The sequence below is a fragment of the Gadus chalcogrammus genome, chromosome 16 (genome assembly GCF_026213295.1).
Source record: "Gadus chalcogrammus isolate NIFS_2021 chromosome 16, NIFS_Gcha_1.0, whole genome shotgun sequence".
Classification (NCBI taxonomy): domain Eukaryota; kingdom Metazoa; phylum Chordata; class Actinopteri; order Gadiformes; family Gadidae; genus Gadus; species Gadus chalcogrammus.
Window position 1 is genome coordinate 18,108,128 of NC_079427.1, and position 26,097 is coordinate 18,134,224.

The window sequence follows — 26,097 nt, forward strand, 5'->3', positions numbered from 1 at the left end:
ATAGTCCTAAATGACAGTTTATGTTATCTTTATCATTTAATGGAGGCCTATACAAATAGGTGACCTTACTGCTCAAAAAAAGAAAAATAACGAATCAATCACACAAAAAATGTCTTACTGTTGAAGCAATACTTCACAGTTAAATGAAAGACTGAAATGTCCCTTTTGAAGGCCTCCCTGTTCTGCCATGTTTCCAGGACCACACTCTTCCTCACAGTGGGGGATTGACATGCCTCCCCCCCTGAGTTAAGACTTAAACACCTTGAGAGGATGATGTTGAACATAGTCATGAAATAAAATCTTCAACTAGGTCCTCAGTGTGATGGGAACGGTAAACACAAAATGCCCAATGATGCACGTACGTGTCCATACATTTCATTAGAGGATTTGTAAAAGTAATTAAACAACTCGATTGTTTACCAGTAATTAAACAACTCGATGATTACCAGTTGCTCCTCGACATGGCAGCCTGACTAGTCATTCCATGATGATGGATCTCTATGGGTTATAATAGGATCTCTATCGTACTATAAATGGTGCTCTGTGCCTGACTAGTCATTCCATGATGATGGATCTCTATGGGTTATAATAGGATCTCTATCGTACTATAAATGGTGCTCTGTGCTCTCTCTTGCCCTCTGTACATGGCAATGTTGCCATGGTAACCACAGACAGAAACCAAAGCAACTGAGGCAGCTCCCCACCCTCTCCTCTGCAGCCTCCAGTGGACCTTTGTTCTTATGATGCATACAACATAAACATCAATTGTGTTTAAGCTGGTCCATTTTTTATCTAAAAATACACCCCTTTCTCTTGCTCTGTGGGACGTTATAGCCGTGCAAATAAAATATCTTCCCTTTTTCTTTAAAGCCAATGGCCTAATTCACCCAGATTCTTCCTTTCTCTTTTACTTAATCTCTCTATCTCTCTCTATCTCTCTCTGCATCCTGAGCATTCTCTTGTTGCCATGGCCTGCCCAGCAACAATACAGCAGGAATAAAACAGTGAAAGATGGAGAGTTGTTGTCATTAACTGTAGTCAGGGATGTCAACATGGCTGCCTTTGCGTCTCTCTGCTTACACCCACCTGAGCATCCTCTCCCCATGCCTCTCTCCAGAGAAAAGGAGTGGAAAGAAGAAAGTGGTTAGGAGGGATTGGTTTAATATATTGCTTCTGCTCCACGACTGCCTTTTTTTTGTAGCAGAAAAGCATCTGGATCCTACAGGTTTTAAGACTTTGGAAAGTACATTATCTTGAAGCAAACAGGCTAGAAGTTGTATTAATCAATTATTGATTGCGTTATCATTACAGCAAAACAGGATGTCGATGTAAACTCTGAGGGGAGCAGGGACAGATCCATCCTTTTGTCTCCTCCCTAAAACTCACAACCGTGAGATCAACCCTCATATGGCTACAGCCACTGCAACTACATCCACAGCCTCTCTATACTTAAGAGTTTAGCCTTTTTCTTTTACATAGGCCTACATATATCGATATCGATAGCCAACATCAATTGGGTGGTTTATATTATTCTAAACGACTCTATATTTTGTACGGATATCACAACATGTTACCCACATGGACGCTCCCGCAGGATAAAAACATTGGCGTTCAGCTGATGAGTTTGACTTTGCTGCTCGCGCTCACTGGTAAGCAACAGACAGCACGAGCACCGCCGCTTCCAGAACGCCTCGGCACGGATGCACGATATGATCAATAGAACGCTTCTAGAACGCCGCGGCACGGATACAATATATGATCAATGGAACGCTTCTAGAACGCCTCAGCACGGACACACAATATGATCAATAGAATGGCGTCAGGTCTTTAGTTTTTTGTATTTATTGTCAACGCCCCATACTTTCATTTAGTTCGAGGCGCTCTTGACAATATTAGTCAAAATTACTGTTTATATTATATTACAACATCACAAGTTGAGGAATTTATCACAGAAAGCGATGGCATATTTTAGGTTGTAGGTTTTAAGACGAACACATCGCAATAGAACCTCCGACGACCCATGTAGGCCTACGCTACAACATTCACGACAATGAACTACGAGAGCACTTAAATACGTAATAGTTAGAAGTAATACATTTATGCATTATGTTATTTGCTCAATTTTGACAACCTCTTGGTAGCCTACCCTAGAAAGCACATTTAACTGTGACTGATCCAAAACGAAGGAAATCCTTTAGGCTACTATGTACAGACTCAGTGAGCACAGCCTCGCCTTCGCGAGAGTGAAGGATATTGGATATATTCGATATATATTCAATATATATTCAATATATCCAATATATATTTTCGATATATTGAATAGATACTGGATAAATTCCATATCCAGCCAATTTAGCCTGCCATATTCATCACCCCTCTCCTATTTCTTGTTTGCAAAGTCTGAGAAACGTGTTGAAGGTTGAGTGTTGAGTGTTACTGAAAATACAACATTTTCTTCATTATGAAGTCTTCGGCTTTAACTTCAGGTGACCTTTCTCAAATTATCACGAGACTTTAGGTGAGTGACAGCTCACAGGCCTGTGGTGGCCTGGGAAGGATATTGGATATATTCAATATATATTCAATATATCCAATATATATTTTGACTATATTGAATACATATTGAATATATATATATACACTGGATATATAAAATATCCAGCCAATTTAGCCTGCCATATTCATCATCCCCCTCCTATTTCTTGTTTGCAAAGGCTGACACACTTCAAATTTATTGGGCTTACATCGTTAGGTCACTGGATGTGACTGTAGAAATTTCAGACGCGTAGTCACAACAGGGGACATTTGGCGGGGGGGGGGGGTTGTATTCTGGCAGGCAATTAAGCCTGCCGTATTACAACCCCCCCTCCTATTTCTTGTTTGCAAAGTCTGAAACAAAACAGTCAGTTACAACCCTAGTTGTAACTGACTGTTGAATATTGATAGATTGAATGAGTGGCTAACAGGTGTGCAGGAGTTTCTTCATCTAAATGCTAGTGTTAAAACACATTGTACAATGTTATACAATAACTTTATCTTTCAATATTTATTGACAGATTTCTAAATGTTTACATTTATAAGCGCGCATGTGTGTGTGTTTGTGTGTGTGCGTGCATGTGTGTGTGTGTGTGTGTGTGTGTGTGTGTGTGTGTGTGTGTGTGTGTGTGTGTGTGTGTGTGTGTGTGTGTGTGTGTGTGTGTGTGTGTGTGTGTGTGTGTGTGTGTGTGCGTATGTGTGTGCGTGTGTGTGCTATTTGTGTGCGTGTTTATTTGTGTGTGTGTTTATTTATAATTTGGAATATGAAAAGATGGTTCACGAGAATGGGCCGTCTCTGTTGTCTCACAGGTTGTTCCGGCATGGATGTCATAATGGCGTCTCCCAAAAACGTCACTGCCTTGAACGGAACGGAGGTCAAAATCTCCTGCATATTCCAGTCATGTTACAAGATGGACCCTTCCGTATTCGTCATGAACTGGACCTTTCAGGAAACAAAGAATGATACTGAAAAAATGGTAAGACACAGGCCTAATGTTCATGATCATGATCGATCTGGAATCAACAGTTAATCCAGCAGGCATCTGTGATGTTTATTTAACAATACACAATATATTGTATTACAGCATTGACTGTAAAGTTGCTCCCAACCTTTTCTGGCCAGTGAATCCATTTCTAGCTCTGAAAAGGTTTCAGACCCCAACTTAACTTTGTGCGTCTGCTTCCACACAAATAGCTTTTAGCCAATCACCATCTGCCGGTAATATCAATGTCCCGGTGAATGGGTCTGCTAAACATTGAGTAGTTTGTTCATGGCTATGAATTATGTAAGGGATAATGCCCGGCGAGGTGTCCATTATCAGGAATGAATGGACGACGTGGAGGCGTGAGCAACGGAAACGTTGTTCACTCCTCCAGTAATTGGGACGGACCATAGCTACGACTTTAGAACAGGAGGTAGCGGGAGGTATTATAGTCCGCTGAGCTTTGTTTTGTTTCCCGTTGCTACGGTTACTACTATTTTAGAGACGATACGCCAGCTAGCGCATTAATTGAGAACGGTAAACAGACAATTTGACGGAACTACTTGTCCAGGTGTCCGTATATCAGGAGTTAATGCACACCCTGCATCCAATCAGAATCGAGTATTCCCGCAGACCGTGGTATAATGTCAGTTTTTTACACAGGACGCCGATGAGACCTTTGAAAATATTTGTAGTCATCACATCAAAGCTTATGTCAGCTTTCTCTTGCTATCCCATAGGGATAACACGGGTCCTGACCCCAAGGTTGGGAACCACTGCATTGTATGTCGTGTGTGGAAAGCTCTTTCCTTCACCGGTTTTCTGTCTTTCTGACTCCCCCTCGCCCCCAAGTTAATGAAGTTCGACAAAAAGAAAGGTATGGTTCCCCTCCGACTGGATCACTTCGGGGACCGCGTGAAGTTTGTGGGGAACCTGGAGAAGAACGACATGTCCATCACGCTGTCGGAGGTGGAGGTGAAGGACGAGGGTTACTACCACTGCAACATCATCAACCACCCTGACCGGAACGCGGGACGCAATAACATCACGCTCCTCGTGGTGTTGGAACGTACGCTCTCTTCCTCTCTTTTCTCGTTCTCTCGACCTATTACGGAAAGAATACAGTACAGAGGATGCCTTTATTCAGCATTTCTCTCCAAAAGAAACACTTTGTAACTGAGAACTTTGAAATTTTCATAAATCGTTTCAACTCGATTATATTAGTTTGGAGATTGTTTGGGAATTTGGGAATATACAGACATCGTGAACCATTAACGTCCTCTTGATGTGAAAAAATACCCCCCCCCACACCGCACTCTAGTTACCACTCCCGAAGACACCACCAAAGCTGTAGCCATCGGGGCGTCGGTGGGCGGGGCGTTGGCGCTGCTGATCCTCTCCATGGTGGTGGTGAAGTGCCTCCGACACCACAAGAAACAGGAGCTGATATCAGAGGAGAAGATGGAGGAGGAGGAGAAGCTGGAGGCCGAGGTCGTAACAGAGGAGGGGACCAAGTAAGTTATTAAGTCAAAGCAATTATTGATAGTTTTACCAAAATACAATTCAGGAATAAATCATTATTTAATGTTTATTCTGCTCGTCAGAGGAGTTTGACGATTGTTACAGTACATACATTTTATCTTTAGTGTTTTAAGTTAATTATCACACCATATATAAGTAAACCTTTTTTATTTGTGACAAGCAGTTATATATCCAGTCACAATGAATATCTTGAAAACCCTAATTGTTAAATTGGTGAGAAAACACCACTCAATAATGGCAAAGAAAATATTGTTTTGCAAAGATTGTAGTAGGGGCACTGGTCTTGGTTGGACCATCGCTATGAGAGCAGAAATATTGTCAAACTCTTTTCTGTGTGGATCTATCAATTCAATGTTTGGTGGTTACTTTGTCTTTGTTATTGTGACTTCTATGTTCAATACTTACATTTACAAACATTAAACAGGTTTCTGATTTATGTGATCGACGGTTTTCCTACACCTTCTAGTAATGGAATAAATAAAAAAATGTTTTTATTTATTATTATTATAAAAAAAATTGAATGATTGCGTCTAATTCAAGATGCTAAATGTGTATTTGTTCAAATGATGCCCAAATGTTAGGTTGAGTTTTGTAACGTACAATGTGATTATTGTGGTCTGCACAATTGTATGACTACATCTGCACACGATATAGCAGTAAATTAACAGTTAATCTGTATCTTTGTCTCTCTTTTTCAGACAAGGATACTCCTTACCTGAAGATGCATAGTATCCCTGGCTTGGTCGTTGCCTAGTGACAATCTCCTTCTTCTATGTGTGTGTGTGTGTGTGTGTGTGTGTGTGTGTGTGTGTGTGGGTGTGGGTGTGGGTGTGGGTGTGGGTGTGGGTGTGAGTGTGAGTGTGAGTGTGAGTGTGAGTGTGAGTGTGAGTGTGAGTGTGAGTGTGAGTGTGTGTGTGTGTGTGTGTGTGTGTGTGTGCGTGCGTGTGGTGGTTTGTGTGTGTGCGTAATGATTCATCTCTTTTCCATCGTCGTGAGCCCTAAATCTTCTACTATATCATACATGTGCCAGGAAGATTATACCACTTAATATTTGCATTGACATACACCACTAAGCATGTTTGTTGTGTAGCATCTCATATGACAGCACACATAGCAAAGGCGATATATCGCCATATATAGTAAAATAAAATGTCAAAATAGCATAACCATTACAGGCTAATATTATTGAGGAGCAATACCTTTAGCCTGTAGTCAGTAGGTTTCGCACATGGGATGTGGAAAATCTGCACGACATTGTAACTTTGTGATCGATTAGGGCTCCATTAAGTTTGCTTCATTTCGGACAGTGATTAATGACAGTTTCATTGAAAGTGGATTGTTATTATCAGCAGTGTGTGGGCCGATGGTAACAGGTACCTTATCATCATGGTTAGGATAATACAGAAAATTAGAACTTTGCAGCCAATTAAGTTTGTTCTTAAGTTGGCTACTGAAAATTATGTTGATGTATTTGTTTGGTTATTCCACTGAAAATCATGTGTATGGGGAAATTATGCTTTCCTATTTGATAACAATCACCACTATGGTCTTTACAAAGCTTGATTCAAAAATCATTTCACATAAACAAACATGTTTGATTTAGTAGCAAATACCTCCGGTGAGTATTCTTGACCCCTATATTCAATAGACAAAGTTCAGTTTTAGGTTAGTAACTACTTCCTTGGCTGAGAAGCTCTTGCACAGGCTACTAATTGTGAGGCTACGTGTTTGATTTAGTCTTTCTATGAATGTTAGGCGTTGCGCGTTTATCTCGCTTTTTTCATCTATTTCATTCTGGGGAAAATCTGTGATGCACTTATACGATTCTATTCATATTCCTAAATAAAGAATGGTACAATGGAAAAAAATGGTAGCCTACTTATTTAGTGAAATGCAATATCCAGGCATTATGCTTGTGCATGTTTTAATTTCTGGATTATGGCTGGACCCTGAAGGCTGTTGTGATTGCTGATACAGTATTCACAGTCACACTAATAAGAAAAATAAAAATTTCAGCATTCACACTAAGAAAGATTTCAATATCTAGATTCTGCTGATACAGCATTCACACTATGAATGACACAATAGTTTAGCGCTCCATGCAGCACTCACCTGAATACTGATGGATTAATCTACCCATCCCAAGTATTCAACAGGAGAACAAATAGAACAATAAACTTGATACCGTTTTCCACATTTATTTAATGCTCATACCACTTTTATGAGGTACGTTTTTAATACAAACACTTTTTTCTTATTAAACAAGTGAAAAACTGATATACAAATTGCTAAGTACTTGCTTTACTACACTTTGCACAGTAGACACATTTTGTAGTGAAACAGTTTATGATTTAATTTTGAGAACCAGATATCCCTCCATACAAAATGACGATGATTTAGTGATAAGATAATATGAAATTGCTTCAATGTGTGCTGGTATAAACTGGTCTCTTCTTGAATTAAATTGGACGAATACAAACATGAAACATAAGGACAAATACATGGAAACAACTCATTTGGGTTGTTTCCAACGTCATAAAGGCACGTTTAAGTGGGGACCCATCACAGCAAATGTGTCTTGGGTTGAACTCTCTGTTTGATTGGCTTTCTCAGTGACGTCCGGCCCAGTAATCACCGACCAGTTGATGTCTCAGCACAAGCCAAAACTCAACTTACAAACTAAATTCTGAAATGTTACACATTTCATGATTGTCAAAATTGTCACAATCAATAAATAACAGAACAATCGTTAATCCATTGGAATGCTGGTCAAAACATGAATCACAAAGAACTAAAGACTTAGTGAATTTACGAACAAACTTTCTAAATACAAATGTATAAAAGGCCCGAATGGGAATATCTATATTAGCTCCACACATACTCCATCTCTTAAAAAAATGACATTCGTTTCAGCTATCTTCAGTAACAAGCAACAGCTAGATAAAATGGAATCAGTGAAACACTCATAAAGACACACAAGACAAAGAAATAGAAACAATTTTAAACAACTTGTCTGAGTTCTATCAGAACTCATTCGGTCCATTCCCAGGGTAAAAGTTCAGTTCCCTTGCCCATATGGTTGGGAATATGATTAATTTCCAGACAGAAACAATCCCATTATCCTGAGGAAGTTTTGACTCTGTTTGGGAATACAAGAACGGTAGGTCAAATATAGGATGGGGATAGGGTGCAGCGATTGGTCAATGTGTGTTTTTACATTTCCGCCCTCCGATTGGTTCCCTTGTTCTGTCCCATGACTTCGTCGTCCACCTCCTCCTCCTCCTCTTCGTAATTCTCCTCGTTATTCTCCTTTTCTTTCCTATGATTTTCTTCTTTTGGAGCGTTGTCCAGGTCTTTTGCTTCCTCCTAAGGGAAAACACAGAGATCACGTTGAGTTCAGACTGGGAACTATACGTGAATGGTATTAGGAGACTGCTAAGTGTTCCAAGTGACTGGACCACCACAGAGCTCTTAGCAGTGTTAAGTGGAGCGAGTTGGAGCTGGCCCATCCGGCCATATCACATAGCAAAGTTACACTAACACATTAGCTTATTAGCTGATCGACAGAGGGCAAGCCATGAATCAATGGAAAAAGGGAGAAAGGTTAAATGGAAGCGACTTAGGAAAGACATCAGATCAGTGGTTCTCAAACTTTTTATACTGCATACCACCACAGAAAATATTAGTCCTTCCAAGTACAACCATTATGACAGATGTTATAAAATATAACAACATACAGTAGCGTAGGCCCCTCTCAAGCAGGAGGCACATTTATTCTTAAAAATAATATTACGTATCGTTAGCTGTTATCAGCTGTACAAAGTGGTTCCACTAGAACAGAGACTAGGAAACACATACACAAACAGCAAGTGAGAACATGTTCTCATGGTAAATGTATTTCCATTTGTACAGTGGCGGCTGGTGGTTTTTAAAGTGAGGGAGGAAGGACTGCGTGCTTGGTTGCCATTGGCCTGCTTGCATTGTTAGTGGCGTATGGTGGCATAAGTATGTGAGACTCAAGTTGTTTGCGGGTGTTTTGGGGATCTACAAAGTAGCAGGGAGGGATAATAATGTGAATTGATACAAATCCATCAGTGGCAGCATTATACTTTGAAAGCTGGTGGGCAGCATGTCTTGGACTACAAGGGCAGAAGGAAAGGATGCAAGCCAATTAGTCAAATCAAGCCTACTCTTGATTTGTAAAACTAAATAAAAAAATCTGGTCCTAGCATTGGGCCTATTTTTGCCCTCAATGACTGAAGCTATTGGTTATAATTTGGCTATGTTTATTTTCAGCTACAATTGTTTTAAGAAAAATGAAGACACAAGACCAAAAGTGATGTCATTTACAATGCATCATGCTCTGAATCATTCACTAACATCCTTTCCACAATATCAAACCGAATGGTCAGAGTAGCAAACAATTAAAAGAACAAGAAGAACATTATTTAGATAAAGTCAATCCTACTCGCGGGCTCCGCAGCTCGGCCGCGGGCAGCTCGGCCACGAGTTCCACAGCCCTGCCGCGGGCTACGGAAACGCCAACATAACTGAACAGAGCCGCACTGTACCGCAACGAACAGCAGCGCACCGCTCGGTGGATACGAGGCATACGAATGAGCGGGTTTGTTGGTTGTCGTAGCATAGACTTGAGGGGATAACCCCTCCATCCAGGCTGCTCCACAGCCAGGGCTCCTGCGTATTGGTTCATAGCGCAGCCATGCGCTATGAACTGACGTAGGCGGGATCCAGATCCCTTAGCTAGTCACAACCACTCAGAGGAGGACTTTTCTCCTCTCTCCTATTGAACCCCATGTTATTCACCGGCCGCCAACACTTTCGGGGAAATGAATGGGAGTCGATGGAGGCTGAGGGAGGAACGTCCTCCCTGAAGTAATTGTCAATAGGCGATAGGGGGTACTCAAAGCGTCTTAGAGTACCATATTAAGCGCTATATAAATTTCATTTATTATTAATGTCCTTTTACCGAGGGGAAACAAACATTACTGAACTGGAGAACCAGAGCCTCCACTGATTCGTACTAGTATTTTAATAGTATTGTTTTTAATCTAACGATTTTCTTTTTTTTTCTTCTGCGTACCACTTGATAGCGCATCGTGATGCGTACCATAGTTTGAGAACCAATGCATTAGATGATAAAGTGGGCTCCACAAGACGTAATGCAAGAAACAACATGTGATCTGTCAGAGGTCTACGTCAAACACGTCCTGCAGAACACAGCTTCAGGCCGCAGAACACACCTGTTCCAGGTTCTCCTCATTGTAGGGATCCTCTCCTTCCGCCTCCACCTCCTCCTCTCGCTTCCTGCGGCCCCCCAAATCCTCCTGCACCTTCACAACGGGAAGACAGACAACGCCATTGGCCTTTTCTTCTCCTTAACACAATCCTTCAACTCATTATGTCATACATTTAAACATTGGTTTAAAATGTATGCGTGTGTCTGTGTTACCTCATCCTCTCCTTCTTCCTGGTACTGATCATCCAAGTTATCTTCCTGTTGATCTGGGTTTCCAGCAATCTAAGCACACACCCAAACAACCCCACGCCCACCCACACACACACACACACACACACACACACACACACACACACCGTCTATTAGACGTCTACTTCTCTCCAGCCAGCCTCATCACCACGTCCATCAACTTCTCCCCGATCAATAAGCTTGGCTCCCTTCCATTGACCTCTCAGTGGCTCCTTTGAGTACAGTGTCTGCTCATCCCCATCCGTCTTCCATGCTCACCCCCAACTCCTCCCCCACGGCCCGTTGATTAGGGCGGGCATGGGGGTCCGCATGCTTGGCTTGAGCGACTGGCTCCTCATCCCCCACCACCTCCTCCTCCTCCCCCTCCGCCGCCGTCTCCGCCGCGGGCACCACCCTGTGCTGCGGCCGCTGATCCTCCGCCTCCTCGAACTCGTCCTCTCCCTGGTTGTTGGGGTCTTCCTCGGGGTCCAGATCACCCTCCGCTGCCCCCTGCAGGCCGGGCAGAGGAATAGCAACCAGTTTAAATTGGTTAGGTCCAAAAGGGGAAAACCTTAAGTTCTGTTATTTTTCTAACCTATGTACATGACTTCATACGCATGTTGTGATCAAATAACGGCCTGGAACAGCACGCAGATGAGGTGAGGAATGGTGGTGAACGGTGGATGAGTGAATGAGCAGAGTGGATGGATGGATGGATGGATACCTGGTGGTGTGGGGGCACTCTATGATCGCCTTCCTTCTCTTCCTCCTCGACATCGTGCATAGTATGCGCGTCTCCCTCTGCTGGAAGATGCAACACATGGTCAGAACCTGAAGGTCTTGGGGAGTGTATTTGTCTATGTGAGTGCAACGTGGGGTCAACGTGGTTCCCCTCCTGAAGAAGTGGTGTATGCCTCACCATCCTCATCGTCGTGGCGAGGGTCCTCTCCTACGTGGACAATGTCATTCCCCATGTTCTCGTACTCGTTCTTTTGCCTGAGGATGGGACAGAGGAATACATCCTGAGTTTGTTTTGCATTTTTAATGCTTTGCCCTCAACTGCATCGTTCTACATGTCATGTCAAGTCAAATCACAAATAAATAAAATGATCATTCATAATATATGATTGCTGGCCTGACCTATCAATCGAATGAAATTGGGTTAATTGTGTACCGACTTGACTTTGGGGTTTAGCTTAAACTCTGAAATGTGTATTGATTTATACAAATGTATCCGGATCCTACAGATAGTGGTATGTGTCTATTTGAACCATGGGGGTTGACAATATAGGGATATATTGAGTAAGCCTTTCATAAATGCAGACTTTGTTTACACACTGGCCACCTTACAACGTTATTAATAGTATTATAGTAAGAGTCTCGCAGTGAGACATCACCTGTGCTTTACGGTTTTATGAGAAATAAATCCAGTTATTACCAAAAGGTCTAGTGTTCTATCAGTTCGATTCCCTAATCAAAGATAGATAGAGAGGCAGAGAGAGAGAGAGAGAGACAGAGAAAGAGCGACAGAGTCAAAAGAGGGAGAGACAGTTAGAGAGAGAGAGATAGAGACGGAGAGAGGCAGAAACAGAGCGGGTCAGAGACAGAGAAACCGACGGAGCCCTGACCTGATCTGCTGCTCTCTCAGCAGCTTCTCCCGTCTGTCGGCGTCTCTGTGATGTCTCTCCTCCTGCTCCTGCTGCTCCTTCAACCTCTGCTCCCTCTCCTTCTGGTTCCTCTGCATCTTGGCCTGCATGGCCTCCTGGCCCTGCTGGAGCTGCCTGTGTGCCAGAGCCCTCTGAGCGTCCTCACGCTGCCGGTCCTGCTGCTGCTCGTATGGAGACTTCACGTGCTCCTCCTGGCGCAGCTGGGCCTCCTGGCGCAGCTGGGCCTCCTGGTGGAGCTGGGCCTCCTGGTGGAGCTCTGCCTGGGGACCCTGCCAGCAGATACATATGGATGTAAATGACTTAAAAAAATCTTCTTCTGTTCATCCATGAGGAAATTCAATCTAATGTATGTTATATTTAACCTGTTGAGTTAGAGAAATTTAGTAATTAATGTATTGAGTGCAACCCAAAAGTGGGTCGCAATTAATCAAGGAAGAGGTGCTTTTGTCAGATTACAGTTAAAAAATAATCTTAAACTGTAATTACCTAATTACTAACCTAACTAATGCTATGAACATGCTGAATGCTGCTTTGTGGACATTTCTGTGAGTAAAATGGCGGAAAGAATTGAACAAAATCCCATTCAAATCAACAGTGTGTGCAGGCCATGCGACCACAGCTCTAGAGAAGCGACCCTGGTTCATCTCTGACCCCTGGCGGCTGGCGTCGCTGGCGGTCCAGGGCGTTCTCGTCGGGCAGCTCGTGGTCCGGCTCCTCCCCCCCCATGTCCTCCTCCTGGGGCTGGTCCGGGTCCTCTTCCACCAGCCGCTGGGGCTGGCCGGCCTGGGCCATCTCCTCCTCCGCCAGCTCCCTCCTGCGCTCCGCCTCGCCCTCGCCGTCCTCCACCACCTCCTCCTGCTGCTCCTCCTCCTCCTCCCCCTGCTGCTGCTCCTTCTGTTCCCCCTTCCCCCCCGGGGGGGCCTGCGTGTGGTGGGAGAGCTGGGGGTCGTGGTGGAGGACCGCCTCCTGCTGCTCCACCTGTGAGGAGGTGGGGGAGGACAGGGAGCAGGAGAGAGAGGGAGAAGGATTAGAATTGTTTTGCTCTCCATTCACTTGACCTGTGGGGATTTCAAATCGAGAGAATCCCAATGTGCAAGCAGTGTGCGCGGTAGTGAATAGAACACAATCTATTTTACACCAAAGAATAACCCTTATATCAGTCTCTTGGGGGTTCATGCACTATGGTCTATTGGGTTATCTATGCGGCTCACATGTCAAACCAAGTCCCCTTTTGGATTATCTACAATGGAGTGTTGACATCTTAGTATAAAAAACACCTATTACCGACTCCCCAGCACATCGTGTTTATAGAAAATACAAAGATAGCGATGATACTCCCAACTGTTTATCTTGTTATTACAACAAATGTCATGAGCAGAACTCCTCAATATATGCATAGAGTCGATGGGCACAGACGTGGACCCACCTTGGACTTTGTGGCTCCTCCATCAGCGACGGCCTCATCCTTCGGGGGTGGGGCTTCCTGCACCTGCTCTTTTGCTGCCACGGCAACAGGCACGATGTTGTGGTCTTGTTGCACCTGGCTCAGCTGTTTGTACTGATCCACCTGCATCTGGGAGGGGCCAAAACATAAGTTGGATTTATTATGTGTGCCGTGAAGCATGAACACATTACATTGTTTGATGGATACTAGTGATTAGAAATTCATTAAATGATATCATAAGGACCGAAAACAGAACTGGGAGCAAATAAAACTGGACATTGAAGAAACTGCTATGAAAATAAAGGCACATTTATGGGTGAATTTTAACCTAATGGCATGGGCATCTTTCGGAAAAAGATGCATCAAAATGGCATCATTACAAAGCTAATGGCCTCATGGCTGGCCTGACCTCTTCTTTGGACCTGTCACTCATCAATTAATTAGCCCACTGAATGCTCAGATGAAGGATACATGTGGGGTGGGTGGGTTCATTTAGATTAGTGGCGTGCACCCGACAACCCATTACACCCCCCTGCTACAGCAACACTACTGCACTGGTAGCTCTTCCATTACCACAATATAATTACATTAGAATTATAAGGCTCATTTGGTTGCACAATGCACTTGGGGCCACAATAAGAAAAATACCTCCTACATCTTCTTGAGAGAAAAGACTGTTCCTCTTGCCTTCGTCAATAATCAAGGTTGAATAATTCAACACTTTGCTCAGGTAACTTATTACCTGAGCAGCAGCCAGCGCACTCTTGTGGTCTTCTAGTGTCAGTGCAAGCTGGTCGTGTTGAGCCTTCAGGTCCTGATGCTTAATCTAGACACCGAGTGACAAATGGAGAAGTGAGACACAGGACACACACAAACAGGAAGGATGCACTGCATGCTGTTCTATTCCAAGGGGGTGATTTATACAACTCCAAAGTGAGCATAAATAACAAAATGGTTGACACTGTAAACTGGGAAAACTCTACGTGAACTGAATGTGTGCCAGAGCATTTATAGAGAGAGACCTATAATGTAAATAATTTTAAAAGGCAATTTGAACATAAAAGCTATCATAATAATTACAGTCGCAAAGGGCTTCACAGCTGGAATAGATGGCACCTCCTAACCGACCGCTCTCAGACAGGCCATGAAAAGAACAGCTCCCCAAAACCACATCAGAACCTCCCCTCCCACACCCTCCCGCCCTGCTCGGGAGGGCTGTAATGGCAATGGACAGAAATACTTCAAAAGCAGCTTCACATGTTCTTTGAGTTAGGCAACGCAATTTAAAAGGCAACAGTAAAATGTAACAGACAGGGTCAACAGAAAGGATATTGTTCCTCACCCTGGCGTCTTGGAGCTGCATGTGAACATCCTGGTGTGTTTTCCTTAACTGTCTGTTCTCCTCTCTAAGGTTGAACGCGCTATCTGTACCCAGAGAAGAATTTACATGGAAATAGATTTAATTTCAACAGTTCAACACCCTCCCACTTTCGTTTGCATAAAAGAAACATAAGGAGGTTTTATGTTCCCTGTACAGTTCATTAACTTGAATTCATGATGGTCTTATTTGATTAATTACATTTGATAGAATACAGGCTTAATCATTATCTACTCTCTGCTACTCATCACAATACTCAGAGTGCTGCAGTATCCAATACAACCAGAAGATGGGGACATGCGTCATTAATGATGCAGCACAAGCATCTGACACTATCTTTCATTATTATTTGTCTGTCAAGCTTTATCCGAGCAGTCAGATTACAACCTATAAATCGACTCAATTGAGGTTTATATGGTTACAATCTATATAGCACTAAAAACGGAATGAACTACTTTGCTATGAAGGTGGTGGACAGTGTAAAAACTGGCAATAGGTTGGTGGGACGAGAGCAGAGGCACGCCTAGAGCTGAATAAAAAAGGGTGTGTCCCAAACGGAAGGCAACGGCCTTCTGCTACGATATCTAGCAAGGAAGTCTCCTATGGTGGCTTTGTTTGTGGTTTTAGTAGTAGTCCAAAACTTGAGGTTTATATGGTTACAATCTATATAGCACTAAAAACGGAATGAACTACTTTGCTATGAAGGTGGTGGACAGTGTAAAAACTGGCAATAGGTTGGTGGGACGAGAGCAGAGGCACGCCTAGAGCTGAATAAAAAGGGTGTGTCCCAAACGGAAGGCAACGGCCTTCTGCTACGATATCTAGCAAAGAAGTCTCCTATGGTGGCTTTGTTTGTGGTTTTAGTAGTAGTCCAAAACTCAATTCAACTAAAATTTGTTCACAAAATCATCTACAAATCTATTATATGTTCAAAACCTCCCTTGTCATCGGCACCTCAAAAGTCAGCCTCTTTTGTAAACATTTGATGCATGACTTGAAGTCTCCCTCCCAATGATGCCTCAGTAAGGGGCATTTAAGCTGTTTGGACCACGGCCTACAGCTCTACAGTGTGCATGCAAGCTAGGGGACCACAGCGAAGGACTCCCTTGAAACAGGTTAATAAAATCCGACTGATTAACGGCCAAATCAAACAAAATATTTGACCTCAATAGGTTCATGCGACGCATGTCTGCATTTGTTTTATGTGACGCGTGTTCTTCTGTATTCTACTCTTCTTTTCCTATTCAACGCAAAGCGCTGCCGGTACCTTTAAGTTGGGCGACCTCTGTCTCTTTGGTGTGCTGCAGCTTCTGGAAGCGCTCCTGGTGCTCCCCCAGGGCCCGGCCATGGTCCTCTCCCTGGGCCTGGTGCTGCTCGTGGAGCTCGTAGTACTGCTTCTTCAGGTCCTCGTGCTGGTTCTACAGCCACAGTCAACACCGCCACCGTCAATCAATCATCCATCTGTCCATCCACCTTAGTTCAAGTCAATTGCTCCGTGTGTTCTGTTCTGAAATGTCTAGTCTCACTGGAGACTTGCAACATATTGGAAATACTCTTTGGCTTTAGTACAGGGATGAGGAAGAGTAAGGAATGGTGTGTCGCTTTTGCAAGCAGACGCAAAAGGTGGACAAAGTAGGGTGTAATTGTATTGGTGCCAGAGTGACGGGAGTGGATTCGTTTTTTTAATCAAAACCAAAAGGTCCTGTTAATAGGCAAGGCAGGGCAAGGCAACTTTATTTATCTAGCACCTTTCATACAGGAGACAGACTCAAAGTGCCTCACATAGAAACATAGTCATACAATAAAATGAAATGATAAAATAAAGTAGTAAGAGAAAACAAAGGCAAAGTAAAAAAAAGCAATGTATTTAAGATTTAGCAGAAAGCTAAAGCAAACATACAATACCTTAAGCATCTGGTGCTGCACATGTAGAGAGTTGAATCTGCTGTTGGCGTCTTGCTGTTTGATCATCCAAACCAAAGTCAGAACATTTCAAGACAAGACATCAAAGATCACATTGCAAAGGTGAGAATAGCTGTGGACATCTAGTCGGCAGGGGAATAGAATTGAGAGCGGGAAAACATATTGGAGGCGTTTACTTGAAATAGCTACCTTGTCTTTGTTCAGTGACTGCTGGGATTCAAGCTTGTACACCAGGTAATCTGTAAATAAACATATTTAAACAAAGGATAAATACTAATAGTCAGGGGTGTAAGAAAACTGCGGTTCTTTTTTTTTAAAAATATTTTTTATCAAAGAAAAACAAATTAGCTTATGGACTCGTCGGACAAAAGCATCATGAAATATTAAACAACAATATTGTATACTGCAGCTTACACTAGACTGAAATGGACGTTGTGGATCTATTTACGTGAGATAAGGTCAATTCATTCATGTGTGTACCCCTGCATGTTCCCAGTCGCCTAGTGTGGACCGGCGGCAAGGCAAGACTGATCGGGAACAGCCGTGTCGTGTGTACTGCCAAAGTCGGCCTTGACTTTAAAAGTTGCCTGGTGGGTAGAAGAGCCTATATACTCCATCATCCTTTGTGGTCTTCCATTAACATTATTATTAAAATGATTGAGTTCCTGCATACATGCATACATGCCTCTATGAGCTTCCCGTGCATTTCCCTCCCTAAAGTGATGGCAGAATTCAGTCTTTTACTGCTGATGATGTAATTAAGGGTTATCAAGGTTTGCATTGAGCATCGGAAAAAACCAGACTGCCACACCCCTACAATACTCAGACTGAATTTATTTACTGACCTTGAGAAGTAAATTAATATATTTTTGGACGTTTTCCCAAATGAGAAATATTTGAATAAAAATATGGTAGCTGGGTAGTGGATCCATCCCTTTGTGTCATGTTTTGGTTCATTCAGGGTTACCTTCTTTTGCCTTCTTGTGTTCCACCCGCTCCTTCTGCAGAGACTTCTCCAACCGGGAGCGATGCTCGTACACCACTGAGTGACGGACGGAAACAAAAGAATGAAGAAAAATAAATAAAAGAAACAAGATTCAAAACAATGCGGTGGAAAGAAAACAGAAACACACAGCATAGTGTGTTTCAGCACCGTGCTCCATTTTGCAATCGACAAACCAGAGCTGCAGTCGAAGGCAAAGGAAATGTGTGTCAGAAATGATGGAGCAGCTCAATATTTGTTTAGTGGCAGAAAGTTGTGGTATTCCACACCAGACCCAGGCATTGGACCAGGACCTACAAATAACTTCAGATTGGTTCGTTTTAGCCCCCTCATGGGCCATATGGGAGGCATTTATCACAAAGAACTGCGCGGCTTCATCAGGATACCAACCCCCACAGGTACCCAGCAGGAGGGCAACATCAATTCGATACACTTTCTGGATTGTCTCGGAGCTGGCAGGCTCATCAGTCATGGATATGGCACGTGACAAAACTCCACAATATTGCTTTGAATCAGTACACTCCTAAGTGCTTCTCGTCCCTCAGGAAAGAGACACTATTTTCTCCTCCTCGCTCATCCAATAACCACCATTATGGCTTCCCGACAACACCCTTGGTTTTGTTAATTTCCCAGTTTTGTTGAACTGCTAAGCACAATAAAAGTTGTTGCACATCCCAGCATAGTGCCTCAGGATTCCAGTAATGCAGCGTTTTAGCATTAAACTGCTTTTTGCAGATGATATGCATCATTTGGCGGGGTTTTAAACCCAAGGCACCTAGTTGATCCAAGAGTGATGTAAAATTGTAAATCGAAGAGTATTTCAGTGTTTGAAATAATATAGTAGCAACATTAGTACGTGTAATGAGCAGTTAGCTACAGGCCTAGATTTTTGGTGTTCCAAGAAACACCAAATATATAGTTTAAGCAAACAACAAACACTGAACAGAGAAACAGAACAGGGAAACAGACAACATTTGACATAAAAATAGAAAATAAATGAACGTGGCCCAGTAAGATTGAGCTATCTCATCTCCAAATGCTGCTAAACCTTTGACCTTCTTCCTCCCTCTCAGTCATCATGTCATTTACTCTCTCAGGCTGTCCTCCATTACCTCACTCTCTCAAGGGTCCCAGTTTGACTCACCCTCTCACAGGCCTCCCCTTATTAACTTTAACTCACCCTCTCTCAGACTTTCCCTTGCTGACTTTAACTCACTGTCTCTCAGGCTTTTCCTTGCAGACTTTAACTCACTGTCTCTCAGGATTTCCCTTGTTAACTGACTCTCTCTCAAGCTTTCCCATGTTTAGCTAAGGCTAAGCATGAGGACAAGAAAAAGTCCAAGAGACAGATGGACAACAACTTGGTATAACAGTTATAACTTTAGAAGCTCTTCCAGTATTGGAAGTACAGCATGGTAATTCAATAAGACATTGATTTGACATGCATTGCCTCAAGCTTGTTGGATATTAATTTGTCAGCATTATTTAAATCATTCAATGTTTTTCTAATGCTCAAAATACATAAAATAGGCACAGAGTTTACCAAAAGTCCAAAGTGGTTTTCGGGTAGACGCCATCTGGAAATATGCAAATTAGGCACACCCATTCTTAAAGATAATCATTTCAGTGTGCATCTAATGATCAAAAAGTATTCAACTAGACACAAAGTTAGGCTTTCTAGCTCATCTGGTTCAAAAGTTGTAGATTAAACCTTATTCGGGCAGCAGCCATATTGGATTTGGCCACCTTGGTGAACCTAGAGGTTTCTGGTTTGGGCGCTCTCACTAAATCATTAGCTTTTAGACTGATAATATCCCTAAAGCACTCAACTGTCACAAAGAGCAAAACAAACGCCTCAAAGACAATATATCATTTTTATATGTATTATTAGGATAAATAATTAGGACTATTACAACACTGACACTGTAAAAATTCCCTTGATCCACCAACAAGTTTAAGGTGTGCCATCAAAAGCTGTGCTACAGCAATTATTCACAGCTTTTGCTGCTACAGGTACACCCATATGGATTTTGAAGTCCCTAATGCCAGGATCAGAATACATGAATTTAGCCAGATTTCAAAATGTTGTTTTAATGTGGTTGCAGAAAATCTTTTAGCATTGTGGACGATTACGAAAATCTGGACGTCAGATTTGGCTATCGTTTCCCGTTTGGGGTTACACGGTCAAAAGCTTCCGATGTGGGTAAATCAAACACTAAAAGACCCCTCGAAATAAAAACTTGCATGCTTGATTTTCTTTTATCATTGTTTGACAACTCCTACACTGACATGGATGAATAAAATATTGACCCCTCCGAGGTTAACAATTTCACCCCAATCTGAGGTGTACTTGACAATGGGTTGTGAAAGGGGAAGTGTGCCCTGTCTACAGCCCAAGTCACGGCAAGATGTTGTGAGACAATAATTAAACTAATTTGACACGGTAACCATAGTATAGGAAAAATTCATTGTATAGTCTGATCCTGGCATTAGACAAACCTATAGCTAATGCATACGTGGGGCTTTTAGGATTCTAATTTGTCCTCAAATACCTTGCTCACTTCTTTTGACTTCTGTTCAGCCTAATAGAAAGCACAGGTTTGGATGCCTTTGAGCACTGAACATGGCGCTGCATTGCAAGAGCATCCTTCTTCAGTACTGTGACCCATTTTCCTCCAAATCAGGCTTCAGGATTTGATCAGCATACAGTGGGTGTACTTACTTTATTCCATGCAGTCCTTTGAGAAAAAGTGGGTTCAACCAACACAACATTAGCTCAAAATAAACTGTGTGTTTATTCAAACTGAAATTGAAAAAGGACACACACTTTTGGCCAGAAAGCTGTTGGTAACGAGATCATTAAAAATGATTGTCATCAGAAATGTGCACATTTATAAAATATGACTCACTCTTTGGTAACTTTTTGCTCACTATGTCATTTCTTGCGTTATTTGGAAATCGAATTGTGAATTATTTATGATTGCAAAGCGCTGCTATATCAACATAGCATCGGTGTGATTTAAATACAATAATTTACAGAATATTTTTTTGACATAGAAACAATAACAATTTACAACTAGTAAGTACTGTGTAGATCCATTAGACCCAACACCCATCACATTGGATTAACTGAATGTAGTTTCTTGTAAGTAATCACAACCCCATTTGGATAGACATGTCTGAGATATATGAAGTATATATTTTTCAGGCAATGAAAAGTGTAACTACCATTGTTGTTTGTATTCTTGAAAAGTCTTGGGATTATGTGGTGTATATAAACTAAAGATACATAAAAAACAATATTATACAGTCGCTCCAGAAAAACGCGATTATGCAATCGCATAATTCAACGCATAATCAGCCAAAGTCTGCATATTCATGCGGGGGCCGCATTTTTTCAAATATGCCGCAATTTCACAGCATAAATTGCAGATTTCTGCGCAAAATATGCAAATGTTGAGGTAACTTCACACAAGAGCAGCAATTTCCCCTGTTGCCATGGGAACGTTATGAAGTGACGTAATTACGCGACGTGAACGTCGTTGAAAAGCTGCATTTTTCACAAGTTCCCGCATTTTTTCACAAGTTCCCGCAATTTTTGCAAGTACCCGCAATTTCATTGCATAAATATGCCGCATATTTCATCGCATTTTTTAAGAAAACGTGCCGCATAATCAAGGATTTTTGGCCACAACAATCACAAAAAAACTCCTCATTTTTCTCGAGGGACTGAATATATGCTGCCGCAGCCACATACATGGTCACATTTAAAAGTCAAAAGGTCATTCCCTTCAAATATAACAATGAGAAAGCAAGAATCTAGTTCCCTACGGTGCTGGGACTTTGTTTGTCTGTAGGGGGAGATGCGAGGAGACCAAAATCAGCATCTATAAACAGAATTAGCCAGTGGCAATTGGCCATTTGACCATATGTGTTTGAACTGGTTGATAATATGATGCTGAATTTGATTGTCTTTGACGATATGATTAATTTTGTGAAATCATGCAAGGATTGCGTCATAACTTTAACCAAATACCCCTTGCAAGCCTCTCTTGATCGAGGAATCACGCAGATTTGTTTGAATGGTCTACATCATGTTATTCTACTGACTACACAAGAGTTACAGCTCAGATGGACCCATTTATGTCAATATAGCCATGCTCGCCAGCAGATATCCACCAGAGGTCCCTGATCTCTATGTCGGTCCCACAGCGCTCTCCTCTTCTCTGGCTCTAATCTAGGTTCCCAGACAGTGTAGTCAAACATAAAAAATCCCCATGGCCGTGTGGTTTATTGTGGCCCTTTCAACTCCTCTTACATCTTTCACTGCAGCCCACGGCAGCCCAACTGCACGGCCTGTGGTGTTGCTGAGGTTACAGCCAGCATGAGCACACACAGGTGAGGGCGGGGCTCCAAGGCCCCGCCCTCACCTGTGTGTGCTCATGCTGGAACCCCACTCCGGTTCACCGGAGACAGCTGGGAAACGCAGCTCCCTGACACACTTGTTGGGCAGGCCTTGGGGGCACAATCTTCCACACTGGACCCTGAACTCTGCATTATTGGAGCCTGCACATAAGACTGCAGAGCACATTTTTTAGCTGCCTGCTACCATCACACAATGTGCTTTCGTGGGTCCATTTCCCCCGTGCATGCACACATTGACCCACCAACACCGGGGGATCCAACATGCAAGAGATCAACCAGCTCATCTGCAATAGACTCTAACAAAATTGATTTGCAGGTCATGACATTAGTAGGCCCTTCTAATGCAACCATTTTTTTTACTTTTACGATATTAATGAACACGGTTTTCAGCAAGTCTGCACTTCAACAAAGGTTTGTCAGTTATGCCAAAAAACCAAGGCTGAATAGTTAAGTTGACATTCAAGATCCATCAAAGTGCCAATGGCTTGTCAGAGGGCCAAGGCTTATGTCTTTCTTAATGGAACATCCACCCTTATGCCAGGAAGAACCAAGAATAAAACTAGCAACCCACCATTTGCAACACAACCTGCGCTCCATAGTTGTGTTGCTACTGGGCATCCCAATTGGTGTACGTGTCTCTCTGTGAATAGTTATAAACACACAGGCCCTAAACTGTTTAGTTATGACACTTTGACGTGATCTGTTTGTTTTTGGTCCATGCATGGAATTTCATTAGTGGTCCATGTTTGGAAATCAAGCAAATGTCATTATTTGACATTCATTTGACACTCAAATTTATGATTTTACAAGAAAACAAATCCTGTTGAACTTGTTTGAATATGATGAAGAAGATATGGTTATGCAAACCCATAACTGGATGGGTTTAACACATGTGGTAAGGACGTTTACGTATGTTTCAGTTCAGTAGGTCAGTGGATCTTATGGTAACATAACTTGTTTGTGTTTGTGTGTGTGTGTGCATGTGCGTGTGTGGGTGTCCATGCGAACATTTTTATGCCAGTGTGGACAGTTTTTAGAATGCATGCGTCACTTTTCAAGTGCAATTTGTGGATGCAGCGGGCAAACAAGGATCAATAGGGCCCTGTGCCCAATCGAAGCTATGACCCTCCTCTAAATATAGGTCACTCTACGACCATCAACAACAACCATCAGAGTAGAAGGGGATATCAGATGACCCACGGCTTTGGATGGAGCGACGCTTCTATCACTTCAGAACAATAACGGGTACGCTCCGCTGGGAAAAGAGTCGCCTTCGTTCTTGCTAAGCCGGCCTCTTCTCAAGTACATGTATGCATAAATATATACAGTTAGTCGTTCAAAGGTGAAACAAGAGCTGACCGAGTGAGCCCAACACTGTACCGGCGGTCGTGGTAGACTAGGTCTCATGGGCGGAGGCACACAGTGGTGCTATTGAGCGGCAAGTTAAGCTGGGGTCCACTTGAAATGTGTGCAGAGTTTTACATGAAAGACGCCAGCTCTCTTGACGATAAATGTCTTCAATAATAGGACAGTAACCAGGGGAAAAGTTCAGCTATAACAAACTGTTTGACGAAAAGGGTGTGTGGCTAAAGAGACAAGTATCACCCTGCACATATTGACCTGGCTTTTATCACTGACGTGAGACTTTAGCCTTTAAGTAAAAAGCTAATTCGACTGTATGACTTTACTATGTGTAGAAACATTATTTTTACAGACTAAGATAAATAACATTTTCCTGCTTTACCATGATGAACTACAAGGAACACCTGCTGATGGTTTTGAATTAACTAGTTGTAAGGCAAATAGAAATCCAAAGCACTTGAGTGGGTTTAATTGCAGGGATGTTGGCTGGGTTTGTGGCAGACCCTGATGAATGTAGATTTAACGGCAAGGCCTTTTAAAAACAAATGACTCTGAATTTTTGACTGATACTAATACCAGTTATTTCATCTGTAGTCAAGTAGTAGGCATGTGGCTTAACAATACGCTTTGCTTCACAATGATGGCGAGAGTGCAGGATTTTCTTTCTTCCCACCATCTTGGTGGGATTCCAATAGTAATTGCATGTTCATTAACGCTTAACAAACCATCCTCTGTAATTTCACCTATAGATAAGGATGCCATATAATGAAGTAAAGTCAAACCTTGGCTATGGGAGGGAAATTGCGTTTTGTTTGCATTTTGTTGTTGTCATGTGAGTCATCAAAGTGGCTGAAACAAATGTCCTATTACATTCCTGGGGATTTTCAGAATATCGGGTGTGCCCGAGGACAGTTCGACTGAATGTTCTGTTCCATATCACAGCTGACATGTGGGCTGAAACATAACTATCCCAAAGCAACCTTGAAAACAACAACAATGCACCTACACGTCTTATGAAACACACGTTCACACACACGCACACACACACACACACACACACACACACACACACACACACACACACACACACACACACACACACACACACACACACACACACACACACACACACACACACACACACACACACACACACACACACACACACACACACACACACACACACACATAGGTAAGACGTAAAGAGTCTACGACACAGTAGGTTACTAATCCTAACCTTACCAATACACGGCTGTACAAATCTAAAGCCAAGTGTGCTAATACATCTTCTTAACCTGGTTTAGCAAGAAGATTAGACGGGATACCTATAGGTGAAAGGTGACAGACAACTATACAAGAGTCAAGTTGACACAACTTCAATGCAACCACTGCATAAAATATGACCCGCTACACCAGGCCATGAACAAACCTCTACGATTGCTTTGGACCCATCGGTTGTCAAGTTGGGTGAAATAAAGCCTCGCCTGCCACGATGTTTACTCACACGGTCTTACAATAACGTGTGCGGTCGCAGTTCCTGTACCAATACAGTAACCACTGCAAAGCACACTCAGCTTGTGTGTTTACCTTGCAGCTGCGCCGAGAGCGACTCCTGGTGTTGTTGGTACTTGAGCGCCGTCGCCTCGGTTCTTTTGAGCTGCTTGTGCATCTCGTAGGACATCATGCCCCCGTAGATCATCCCGAACACCACGGTGATCAGCAGGAGAGACTGGAAAATCCTCCGCTGTCTCCTGGAGCACACCCCGTTCCCCATGTTCAGCCCGCACCCCTCCCCGCGGTCTGCTTCCCCACACAACCCCCTCCGTTTACGCTGCGCAAAACTTCCCCACAACTTTTTTTTTTACTTTCCGTGTGACGCGAAGAAGAAAGTCACCCTCGGATTAGGAGCATGTTCGCACAGAGGAAAATCCCACCGAGGCGCTGGAATCGGATTGTGTAACGTTACACATTGTCACGGCGAGCCACATCCACGCGATTTCCACACAAGTTACCGTTGGCGAGTCGCTGTTCATATGTTCGCTTGAGCAGCCAACGCACGTCAAAGTCCTATTCCGCTGAGTCGCGCATTGGGCTCAGGGGCAGCGGACTTCCCTGCAATGTCGTTTTCTTTAATCCGACGTTTGCTCTTTCAGTGCAATTATTCGGTAAAGTCTCAAGACGAGCAAAAAGTAAAGTCCCCACTCTCAGACACGGCCTCCATAGCACCTTTAATTTGAGATACGTGTCACCTCAAAGCAGCTGCCTGCCAGCCAACTGCTACCCCGAAGGAAGTCCCTCCTACCGCGAAAGACATTTCCCTATTCCCGCCCTCTGAATGATACTTGATGTT

The 26,097-nt window shown here is 42.9% G+C and overlaps 2 protein-coding genes across 3 annotated transcripts; one reads left to right on the forward strand and one right to left on the reverse strand.

The window, feature by feature from the left end:
• The first annotated feature begins 1,411 nt into the window (after window positions 1-1,411).
• scn2b (sodium channel, voltage-gated, type II, beta) lies at window positions 1,412-7,146 on the forward strand. The gene is made up of 5 exons (XM_056611076.1): window positions 1,412-1,649; window positions 3,346-3,512; window positions 4,371-4,587; window positions 4,840-5,032; window positions 5,759-7,146. Exons 1-5 carry the CDS (start codon window positions 1,568-1,570, stop codon window positions 5,787-5,789), a joined length of 690 nt encoding a protein of 229 aa, XP_056467051.1. The 5' UTR covers window positions 1,412-1,567; the 3' UTR covers window positions 5,790-7,146.
• Window positions 7,147-7,223: 77 nt separating this feature from the next.
• LOC130405826 (Golgi integral membrane protein 4-like) lies at window positions 7,224-26,037 on the reverse strand. Of its 2 annotated transcripts, none has more exons than XM_056611075.1 (16): window positions 25,335-26,037; window positions 17,925-17,999; window positions 17,147-17,196; window positions 16,940-16,993; window positions 16,302-16,452; window positions 14,999-15,081; window positions 14,399-14,482; window positions 13,639-13,785; window positions 12,864-13,190; window positions 12,174-12,481; window positions 11,465-11,541; window positions 11,270-11,346; window positions 10,825-11,055; window positions 10,531-10,599; window positions 10,322-10,411; window positions 7,224-8,426 (listed from the first exon to the last, which is right to left on the reverse strand). In XM_056611075.1, exons 1-16 carry the CDS (start codon window positions 25,519-25,521, stop codon window positions 8,274-8,276), a joined length of 2,163 nt encoding a protein of 720 aa, XP_056467050.1. In that variant the 5' UTR covers window positions 25,522-26,037; the 3' UTR covers window positions 7,224-8,273. The 2 variants fall into 2 exon arrangements, with proteins under 2 accessions (XP_056467050.1, XP_056467049.1); XM_056611074.1 differs by having other exon boundaries at window positions 11,270-11,349.
• Window positions 26,038-26,097: the final 60 nt, after the last annotated feature.

Excerpts from the sequence above, each read along its gene's own strand:
- LOC130405826 (XM_056611074.1), bottom strand. The coding sequence starts at position 25,521 with ATGGGGAACGGGGTGTGCTCCAGGAGACAGCGGAGGATTTTCCAGTCT. Across the intron at positions 14,483-14,998 it reads TGCAGCTCCAAGACGCCAGG|ATTAAGCATCAGGACCTGAA; the intron begins GTGAGGAACAAT and ends CTCGGTGTCTAG. Across the intron at positions 11,350-11,464 it reads TCGCCACGACGATGAGGATG|CAGAGGGAGACGCGCATACT; the intron begins GTGAGGCATACA and ends TGCATCTTCCAG.
- scn2b (XM_056611076.1), top strand. The coding sequence starts at position 1,568 with ATGTTACCCACATGGACGCTCCCGCAGGATAAAAACATTGGCGTTCAG. Across the intron at positions 1,650-3,345 it reads TTTGCTGCTCGCGCTCACTG|GTTGTTCCGGCATGGATGTC; the intron begins GTAAGCAACAGA and ends GTTGTCTCACAG. Across the intron at positions 3,513-4,370 it reads AGAATGATACTGAAAAAATG|TTAATGAAGTTCGACAAAAA; the intron begins GTAAGACACAGG and ends CTCGCCCCCAAG.